The 10,905-nt window shown below is 39.8% G+C and overlaps 1 protein-coding gene and 1 long non-coding RNA gene across 2 annotated transcripts; one reads left to right on the forward strand and one right to left on the reverse strand.

The window, feature by feature from the left end:
* The first annotated feature begins 460 nt into the window (after positions 1–460).
* On the forward strand, positions 461–3,491 carry LOC148327792 (uncharacterized). Its single transcript, XM_088309460.1, has 2 exons — positions 461–715; positions 2,508–3,491. Exons 1-2 carry the CDS (start codon positions 538–540, stop codon positions 3,347–3,349), a joined length of 1,020 nt encoding a protein of 339 aa, XP_088165586.1. The 5' UTR covers positions 461–537; the 3' UTR covers positions 3,350–3,491.
* Positions 1,388–1,840, reverse strand: LOC148327793 (uncharacterized). The gene is made up of 3 exons (XR_015845829.1): positions 1,693–1,840; positions 1,512–1,582; positions 1,388–1,442 (listed from the first exon to the last, which is right to left on the reverse strand). It is a non-coding gene; the product is annotated as an uncharacterized LOC148327793 (long non-coding RNA).
* Positions 3,492–10,905: the final 7,414 nt, after the last annotated feature.

Here is a 10,905-nt window from a genome sequence, read left to right on the forward strand (position 1 = left end):
GAGTTCACAATCTTAAATGCCCAAAATAAATCCACCAACTATAATATTTTCTTCTTTGCACACATTGAATGGATTATTTGACATAAATTAAACTACAATGTCTTTCTCTGGATGGCCGAGTGGTCTAAGGCGCCGCGTTCGGGACCCAGTCTCCCCAGGAGGCCTGGGTTCGAATCTCGAATTTCCCCATTGTGGGACTAATAAAGGGCAAATTATTATTATTATTATTATTATAATGATCTGATCACATCGCATCAACCTTTCTTCCTGATGCAACGTTCCTTCCTGCAATCTGTTTTCCTTGAATTGATATCTTGAACGGTAGATGGCGGTAGAGGCATCCCAATCCACGACTTTTACAACTGGCGACGCCAGAAGAAGAGAGAGAGAGAGAGAGAGAGAGAGAGAGAGAGAGAGAGAGAGAGAGAGAGAGAGAGAGAGAGAGAGAGAGAGAGAGAGAGAGCGAGAGAGAGAGCAAAACGTTAGACAACGTGCAGCAACTCTTCGGTCTATTATCTATCTGACTATTATCTTAAAATGCCTTCTGTTCAGTCCTTAAGAGCATTTGTCAGTGAGAGGCTGACTGTAGCTGTTGAGGAGATTATGTTGATTTTTGAGAAAACAATATCCGAATACGAGGACGAGCTCAAGCATCATCGCAGGCTGCTGGGAGCAGGTCAGCTATCAAGCAACACCATCGGCGACCGCCGATCAGGTCTGTCTGCTATATTAATCGCTCAATGTTTAAAATCATTTTGCCGTCGTCTGTCTGGTCGTATTTACTCCAGGAAGTTTCGATGTTGTTGTTTTCATTTATCACGACGGCTTGTTGGCTTTGAGGAATTCTGCACACTTCCCACAGTTCTACTTCGGTCGTTTAAATTCATTCGGACGCGATATAAAACAATTGCAATCATTGTATTTAGTAATTTTTTTTATTTTTACTTATTTTGGGGATTTTTTAAAGTCAGCCATTGAATATATGGAACTTCTTCTTACTGGGGCCGGTTGAAGATCCGGTGTTCTGACGAAATATCCTACCCGCTCGAATCGTCCTACCGTAGGCTGATTCGACAGCCTGTTCTGACGAAATGTCCTACCCCCTCGAATCGTCCTACCGGAAGCGAATTTGACAGCCAAAGTACTACACCGTGCGCTTTCAGAGATTTTATGCAGTATATTTACGCGTATATACAGGTAGGACGTTCTAACAGTTTAATTTATGGAGTATATTTACGCTTATATACAGGTAGGACGTTCTGACAGTTTAATGGGATTAATTTAACAATTGGGAGAAGACAGTAGATGGAAGAACAAACTCCACAGTGTTTTGTCCACTACTATTTACATTTATTACAATAGTCACTGTGTGACTGGTCATCTAGGGGGACAAATTGGGCACATTGAAAATGGGCCCACCTGGTACATTTATGACACTGCACCTAAAAAGTAAAAAACAAGCACACATAAAAACAATGCATATGAAAATTTTAAATCAATCATATATATACCATTTCAATCATGCTGGACTCTCCATCACTCTCTATCATGGAGCACACCACACAGTAGTCTTCCGCGTTGCCTACAAAAACAGCAAGGGCATTTTGTTAATCGGTGTAAATACGTGATTTGTGTAATTCATGTTGTGGTTACAAAACTAGCTATAAACTATAAAAGCTGTCCCAAACTTACCCTGATGTTCTAGCAGGGTACAAGCTGTCTGTCTTTGAGCCTGCTCAACAGCTTCGGCTGCGGTCAGCACCCCCTTAATCTCACCAAACAATATGAAGTTTTCGGCAAACTGCAATACATGATTTTGTGGACATTCGTATTTAATTTTATAGATGTAATAAAATTGTATCCATTTAATCAAACCTTTCAGATAAGAGAAAAATAGTTTATATATATATATATATATATATATATATATATATATACATATATATATATATATATATATACATATACATATACATATACATAGACATGTACGGGGTTTGCCCTGGAAGCTCGGTGCGCGCATCGACGCCTCAGTGTCGCTGGACCCATCACTAAATTCTACCTATATGCATGTAAACAAGACAATCTGAAACCACACGGTAGTACTTGGCTGACAAATTAGCCTCTGGTAGGAAGTTTCCATTGGGTTGGACATTTTGACAGATCAGGCTGTCAAATAGGTGTTCTGCCAAAATGTCGTACCCGTCCGTACGAATCGTCCTAACGGTGGCCTGTGTTCTGAATCTTGTCATTCTCATCAAAAATGTGTGAATGATGAGTTTTTACTCCATCCTTCCATTCCTTTTTCTATCCTGGTCAGGATCGCACCTGAGCTGGTTCTTCCAGATGCTATAGTATTGGGGGGGGGGGGGGGGGGGGGGGGGATCAACTTGTCCAAATTTGGAGATGGACAACCATTCAGACACTCATCCGCCTCTAGTGTGAACCTATCCTTAAACATTCTGAGATTTATGTGTAAATTGTTTCCTTTAATGTTTGTATTTCAGATGCATCTCAGAACATCCAGCCTGTGATATTTAGCCTGGAGAGCCCCCCTCAGCCTCAAGAGAGGAGCCAAAATCTGAAACAAGAGGCTCCATCACCACCATTCGTTAAAGAGGAAATGGTAGATGTCTCGACAAGTCCAATTCGAAATCACTGTCAAAAATCAGAAGAGATTAATGTCCTTTTGCAAACTGAAGCACCGAAGGATTACCCGCTTTCCTCTACAATGCAGCAAAGACAAAGTGTTGAGCACAGACAGGCAGGGTCTCCCACTTCCAATTTTTGTGAGCCAGTTAAACATGAACTTAATGAAGAAGTCTGTGGAAGTGATGCATTTTTTGACTTGGATGTGGCTCATGTCGAAAAAGCAACTCATAATAGTCAGCCTACACTTTTTAAGACAGACAACTTAAATAATGGCGGGAACCATCCTCTTGATCGTCAGTCATTTTTGGACTCATCGCAATACAGTGATCCTGGACCTCATCATAACTCTCGTAATCAGATCAAGTGCAAAGAGTGTGGCAAAGTATTCAAATACAACCACAATTTGCAGAGACACATGTCATGTCACACAGGAGAGAAACCATTTGGCTGTATCGAATGTGGCAGAACATTTAATCAAAAGGCAACTCTGGACAGGCACAAAAGAGTACACACAGGAGAGAAACCTTTTAGTTGCATGTTTTGTGGTAAAAACTTCACTCGGAGGGGATCAATGACTTCACACATGAGATTTCATACTGGGGAGAAGCCTTTCGCCTGCTCCGTATGCAAGAAAAGTTACAATAACAGAGCGACACTAGTGAAGCACATGAGAGCACATGACAATTTCATGAGATAAAAAAAAAATGCTCTTATCAGTCGAAATATGAATGATCTTGGGCTTTACGATGACTTTGTCCATAATATCCCATAATCATCATACTGTATATTGTGACTGTTTAGAAATGTTTTATTGATGGTATTAAAGCTGAAAAGCCGAATTGACCCACTGTCATTTGTTTGTTCAAGTCAATTACGTTAGAGAATTGATGAAAACAACATTTTTCATTGAGAAATGTAAATGTCACTGTAAGTGTGTTGTAGTTGTCATGTCATCTTTGTATTTATTTACTTTTTTGTTTAGAAGGGCTACTGAATTTACTAAAAAAGGTATAATCTCAACTCGATACATGAACACAAAGAAGGGCTGGACAATTAATCGAAATGTAGTCATGATTTTGGCTTCTCCTTATTAAAATAAGATAGAAGAAAGACAATGTGCAGAACGGTGTGGCGTGTGCGTGCGTAAGTTCCCATCCTTGTAAAAGGAACGTCTTTCCATACTAGTGCTCTAAGACCTACCTTTTTAGTTTAGTTTTTAGAGGATAGTCATTTCCTTTATTTTTATTGGTATGATTTATCGACTTAGCCATTTTACATTTGAATTGGTTTTATAATTTTTAGGTTGATCCAATGTTCCTCTGAGGAACATATATATATTTTTATTTATTTATTCATTTTTTTGCATTCACCTACCTCTTTATTTATGAAATTTTCATTGACTGTTAGATGTCATTTTGCACCATGTTTGTAATGTAGGATGACTGATAATTATGATTCACTTCCCAGTGTTGCTGTTAAGTCTGCCAACTGGTGGCAGCTGTATGGTTTAAGATTGCTAAGTGAAGGTTTTTGCCCATCAAATTAAAATTCCTCTGACATTCTTATAACACACAGTGCGCTGCAAGTGCCTAATGACGATAGACACAATCGTAGACAAGTGACACAATAGAATCTTTTGTATCATCTTCGAGATATATCTATATCATCATATCGACCAGTCCAACACTCAGGAGATATGACAATACTCAAAGGCATAAATTCTTAGAATTTTACTTCCCTTAAAATTCAAGGCTCCAAGGACTTTTTTTTGTTATACTCACACAAATTTCTACATGACATGGCACAGAAATGATACCCGGTGTCCCAGGTTAGGCCAGTGAGTCCCGAGACAAAATAAAGATAAACAAGGTTAAAATAAATACATAATTGAAAAAGAGATATATTCTTTTCTCTTTGTTTCTTCACTTAGGTACGGTTTGAATGTGTGCAAAGAAGCAGGGAATCAAAGGTGTGGATGTTGCGGAATGAAAATGCATGAGGCTTTCAACATGATATTCAAATGGTTATTTTGACAAAAAGAATAGAGATTCACGAGCAGGGATGAACGGGCATGAGGCTATGATGGTATTTAATTTTTTAATTGGTTTAACCAGTTGGAAAAATACTTTTTTTTAAATAGTTTTGAACTTAATGGATAATTGTTTATTTATTCATGATTTCAATCTAAGATCATTCCGTGCCAAATTATGCCCAAAATTAGAAAAATGTAACCATCAAATTTGACTTGAATGAAACTTGTCATACTTGTTGATAGTGATGGCACTAATTTCTTAAATTTTAGGTCAATCGGAGCAGGGGTTTGGGAGGTACGGCCCACAGAATTGTAATTAGTTTGGAAAAAATATATGTCACCCACCTCCTGCTCCACTTGTTCTCCAAAGTTTATTTTGTTGCCTGCACTGTATCTTTCACATCTATTGTAGAATCTCACTCGGTTGGCTTCATTCATTACATAATGTTGGCTCGGAAAATATGGCTCAATTCCTTTTGGATTATTGCTTGATGGATTGCAAACATTGTTGCTCCGTATCATTGTCCAGTCGAATATTTACACGTGTTATTAATTGTAAATAAAAATTAATCTTGTCATCAAATTGATTATATCATTTTTTTGTTTAACTACCCCAGGAGTCATGGGATATTTAAGGCATGTTTGAAGTTTATTTACTCTCTGCTTTTAGGGACATTGACCCTGTTTTCATTGAATTTCTTCCTCCCTTGGCTATGAGCGAGATCATTTTTGACTCCTGCACATTTTGGTTTCAGTGGTGGTCTTGGTTGAATGTGAACCCCCATGCCTCATGGATGCCCAGTGTCAACTTTGCCAATGCTAAAGCAGAAGCTGCACTTCCTAGCATGCCTAGCAGCATGTTGTAAAATAGTGTTGAGAATGATCCATCCATTCATTTCCCAAACCAACTTACCAACTTATCTTCACCACGATTGTGAGCATGCTGGAGTCTATTAATACCGTCTTCAGGCGGAAGGCGGTGTACACCCTCAACTGGGCTCCAGCTGTTGTGAAATGCGCTACATAAATAAAGTTGTATTGTATTGTATCGTACTTGTGTGTCACACTGTCAATTTCTTTGCACTGTGATTTAGGTTAGTGTTCTGTGTTGTGACAGCTGGATGGAAATATAAATATTAGTACTTAAATCTGCATTGACTACAAAGTATTCCATTCAAGCAGACTCGTGGTCTATGTCTACTTCTACCTTTTGTCACAGTGTCATCATTTTGCATCCGAGTGCTCCTCCACAAGGGGGTGCAAATTCCCTAGCTAAAAGGCAATGTTTATCAGGTCATGCCTTTAAGAGGCATTTCATGGCAGCAAACAGTTCCTGGAGAGTTGCCGACCTGTGCAACTGCACTGTTCACACATGGCGGGAACCACCACTGCTTGCTTTACTTTAATGTCATAATGTGTTTACAACACCCATGCATATTTTTTCCACCCATCCACTCACTACACGACAGACTCCAATAAATAGGCGTTTATCTAGTTTGTGGTGGTTTTAACATGCTTTCGTGATTCAATTATATTATTTTGTAGAGTTTTCCTCATTCCTGTTTGATGATCACCCTTTCCATTTTATCAGTTTTTTATGGTATTGTTGTGAGGTATTTGGTTGGCGGTAGCTGTCCAAGACAGCCTATCCAGCAACATATAGTCACGAGAATTTAAAGTGTCGGTCCAGCCAAGAAGGCCTGTTTTTCACGAACGAGTATAGCTTCATTATTTTTTTATCAGGAAACTGATATTAGTTATCATTATAATTTGTGTCCATTCATTTTGGAAAAATTAGGTAAATAAATGACGACTTGAAAAACTGCTACTGTTAACGTGAAATATGGCCACACCCCTCGCTCTTCTCTCTCCATGTTTTGGCAAGTAATTAAAGGGATCGATTACAAACTCTCCATTGGAAATCATTGCACTTTCATTGGATAACGATCCATGCCCGCCTGCTGCCGCTCTCAGCGGCCGTATGCCTCCTGAGAGTTGACACATCTTTAGCTTAGCTAGGTTTGTGTGCTCATTCTTGCTCTTTTCCGCTTCAGCCTGTGTAAGTGGAGAATCAGTCGTCGCAGTATTTTTGATTTTGTAGAGGTGATCACATGAGCTCACGTTTAATGTCAATTAATCCAAAATATTATGCAGAATGCTTTTATACTTTCACAGGTTCGAGTGGACAAGAGTAGTCATGTGCATTTGAATTTTGGTGGTGATTGGTCGCCGTTTTAGACAACAGAACTGACAAAGCGAGCAATATTACAACGCTTGCCTCCCTGCTGTGACGTAGACACTGAAACTGGAAAAAAAAAAATCCAAGCCACAAGCTCCAAAAGGGGGCGTGCCAATTTGTCGTAAATCTCGTCACCAAAAAAAAAAATTAAATCACTTCAGAGTAGTGATGGGTCCAGCGACACTGAGGCGTCGATGCGCGCGCCGAGCTTCCAGGGCAAAACCCGTGTCGGTGCGCGTACCGCTTTGAGAAAGTCACGTGACCACTACCAGAATCGTGTCGACACAGCGGTCGCGCGCCAAACTGTGTTCATAAGGAAGCGCATCTGTCAACAGGATGGACGCTCAAAACAAGCATCGAGTTATTGGCGCGTTACTTTGCATTAAATATCCGCAAGATGGAAGACGTCACTGTTGATGCGCACTCAGAGGTGCAGCGCTATATGTCAGCAGGACACGTTGCACGTACGGAAGACCCGCTCTTATACTGGAAGTCCATGGAGGCAACGTTCCCTCACCTATTTATATTAGCCACACAAGCCTCTTCAGTGCCTTGTGAGAGGATCTTCTCAAAGGCGGGGAAATTGCCTCATAAAAAAGAAACAGCGCTGGAGAAACTAATTTTTTTTAATAAAAATCTTTAATTACAATGAGTCCATTGTCATTCACAACACTTTTAGTTGGGCATTCAGACAGATGTTCTCTTAATTCATCAACTGCGTCTCGAATATCAAAGATTTTTTTAATGAAATTGCGTGTATGTAAAAATAATGTGAAAGCAAATGCCTAATCAGAATCAGAAATCCCTTTGTCATTGTACTCATCAAGTGTGCAACGAGATTAGAGAGCTCCCCTCTCCAGTGCAATACAACAATAATTCAGTTAAATATATAAATTAGATAAATAAGAGAATAATTAGTGCGATGGAAAGTAATACGAAATAGGATATATAAAAACACATCACGTCGCTAATCAATGGAATTGGATAAAGTTAGTTTGACAGATCAGTGTCAGATGACCCTGTCAAATGTTTCCTGCAATTCCACCAGGTGTCAGTATTCAGCAACACAGTGTCAACACAGTGTCAATACATTGTGTCACTGTGTCGAAACGATACAGGATGCCTCATCTACCCATCAGTCTTTTTGTCAGGTGAGTTTTAGTACTGATGTCATTTTTACATGCAAACCTATTATGTAAGTGCAATGTTAACGTCAAAGAAGCGTCCCGTTTAGGTTATGAAACTGTTAAAACTGTGGTGCTAAAATCATATGAGTTGTTCCTGAAGATTATTGGAAGAAGTTTAGACTGTGGGAAAAAGTGTTGAAGCAGACAAATGTGGACTCTCTAAAGCTGCTGCACAGGGTCAGTGCTGAATGGATCTCCAGGGGAAGATTGACGTTGGCCAACAATTGACAACGACAAAGCACTGCTTTAATACTGTACTATGACAACAAAGTCAGCGACTCCCACTCCCACTCAATGGCACAACTCAGAAAACACTACACATCACTTGGAGTTGGCGAGCTCGCTAATGGGCCCACCTACCAGCAGGCTTGAAAGTGTATATATAATGCAACAAAATTAAGAGTCCGCCATATGGAGTGATTTTCCCTGTGTGACAAGCCAAGGGTAAATATGAAAATTATTATTTTTTTAATAAATCCCCAATATTTCTTAAAAAAAAAAAACAGACAGGGTCTAAATGGGAAAAATATTATTAGTGAGTTGATTTTTGTGGAAAAAAAATTGAAAATGATTTCTTGCACTTAATGTTGGTTTTGTGCCATCCTTGAATGGAAATCTTTGAAGTAATAATAATAATAACAATCATAATAATAATAATATGTTTAATTTATAAAGCACTTTTCATTTAGCTAAAAAATCTCAAAGTGCATGCGACAACTCAGAAGGTCAAACACCAAAACAATAAAATCCCATAGAATAAAACCATACCAGCAGTTTGGAAAAGCCTGTGTGAACATGACTTCAGGGCCTTTTTGAAAGACTTAAGAGGCTGACAATTTCTTATATGCTTAGGGAGGGTGTTTTAGATGCAGGGGCGTGGCGTTAAAGGCCTGGTCTCCCATGGTCTTATTCTGGGTTTGAGGAGGGATTGGTGGCGTGGGCCCAGAAGTGCCGAGAGGATGTGTGCGCGGTGAGGTGGTCATTGAGGACACGTGGGATGTTTCCATGAATGCAGATGTGGACAAGGAGCGTACTTCGTGATTCCTGGAGGGTCTGAAGAACGGGAGTGATGTGTTCATTTTTGTGGATTTTCATAAGAAATGTGTAGCTCTGTTCTGAACAAATCAAAGTATTTGAAGTTGTTAGGAGGGATTACCAATGAGCAAACTGTTACGGTAATTAAGCCTGGATGAAACAAAGGTGTGAATGAATTTCTCAGACTCAGCCAAAGTTAGAGAAGGGCGGAGCCTGGGAATGTTCTTAAGATGAAAGAAACAGGTTTTGTACAGATGTTTTGATGTGACTACCAAAGGTGTTTACTGTGGTTGAGTGGGGGATGTCTTGACTCGGAAGCGATATGGTAGTTATGCGTGGGGATTGAATCCGAATGTGGGGTGAAAATGGCTTTAGTTTTAGAGCTGTTCAGCTGTAGGAAGTTTTGGCTCATCCACAGCTTTATCTTCTCCAGGCAGTTGGAGAGGGAGGGGAGTGGGAGTCAGGAAGATGAGGGGGATGAGGAATGGACCCGGTAAGGTGGGGTTTAGGTATGTTCTTAAGTATTTCTGAGTGTCTTCAAAAAAATCAAACGAACACAATATACATTTTATTTTTATAAAACTAACTAATAATAAGTATAATAATGCTGACATTGTCATTCATTTTTGTCATTGGCAATCCGTTTAATACACGAGCCTGTGGGGTTGATTTTATGTATTTTCAGGATTTATTTTGATATTACTGTGATATTACTTGATGTGTGCCGCACAGAAGCGACGTCATGATGCAGCAGCCAATAAAGAAAAACAAAACATACCTTTGTTCTGTTCAGTTCAGTGGGAAACTACGGGGCAGAACGTGAGAAGGACACAGTTCTGGTTTTGAGGGGGGCGTGAGAGTCCTGGAAGCGGCAGAGATAGTTGTAGTCATCAACTGATTTGTGGATTGTTTGAGGATAAACAAAAGTCGCAAGTTGGAGGTCACAGTGGCAACAGAGTTGATGTTTTTTTTTTTTATATTTCGTAAGAATATATATATATATATATATATATATATATATCGTCCATCTTCTGTACCGCTTCTCCTCACTAGGGTCGCGGGGGTGCTGGAGCCTATCCCAGCTATCTTCGGGCAGTAGGCAGGGTACACCCCGAACTGGTTGTCAGCCAATCGCAGGGTACACGTAGACAACCATCCACGCTCACGCTCATACCTAGGGGCAATTTAGAGTGTCCCAATCAACCTGCCATGCATGTTTTTGGAACGTGGGAGGAAACCGGAGCACTCAGAGGAAATCCACGCAGGCAGGGGAGAACATGCGGAGGCGGAATCGAACCCATGTCCTCTGCACTATGAGGCCATCGTGCTAACCAGTCGTACACCGTGCCGCAATATAAATTTACTCTTTTGACTGTTTTACAAACATCCAGCGGTTAAATAGAGGCGACAATTACGTGACACACCTTCTGCAGTACGAGGAACCTTAAGTAGCTTTGCCGCACTTCTCCAACACTTAATAAACATAATTTGCATTCAAGAGTGACAGTGTAATTGTTTTCCAGTAATTTCCACCGCTTTAAATAAGCTAAAATTGAATCCAGTTTCAGATGAAGTGGGGATGACCATTTGTATCACTTTGAAAAAATAAATGTGATCGTATCTAGACATACAAGATTTTATATTATTATATATTAGACTTTCAATCAGGAGATTGGGGTCAATCAGCAATCAGAAGGCTTAAAAAAACTGATATACAATCAGAAGATGGTGCACTCTAACTATTTTAATAACTTGTACAT

Source organism: Idiotropiscis lumnitzeri, chromosome 11, assembly GCF_059441095.1.
Source record: "Idiotropiscis lumnitzeri isolate Australia: NSW breed Sydney's pygmy pipehorse chromosome 11, RoL_Ilum_1.0, whole genome shotgun sequence".
NCBI classification, from domain to species: domain Eukaryota; kingdom Metazoa; phylum Chordata; class Actinopteri; order Syngnathiformes; family Syngnathidae; genus Idiotropiscis; species Idiotropiscis lumnitzeri.

What these genes read in the sequence shown, in the direction of transcription:
- LOC148327792 (XM_088309460.1), top strand. Translation starts at nt 538, where the DNA reads ATGCCTTCTGTTCAGTCCTTAAGAGCATTTGTCAGTGAGAGGCTGACT. An exon ending in CATCGGCGACCGCCGATCAG is followed by an intron (nt 716 to 2,507) that starts GTCTGTCTGCTA and finishes TTTGTATTTCAG; the next exon opens with ATGCATCTCAGAACATCCAG.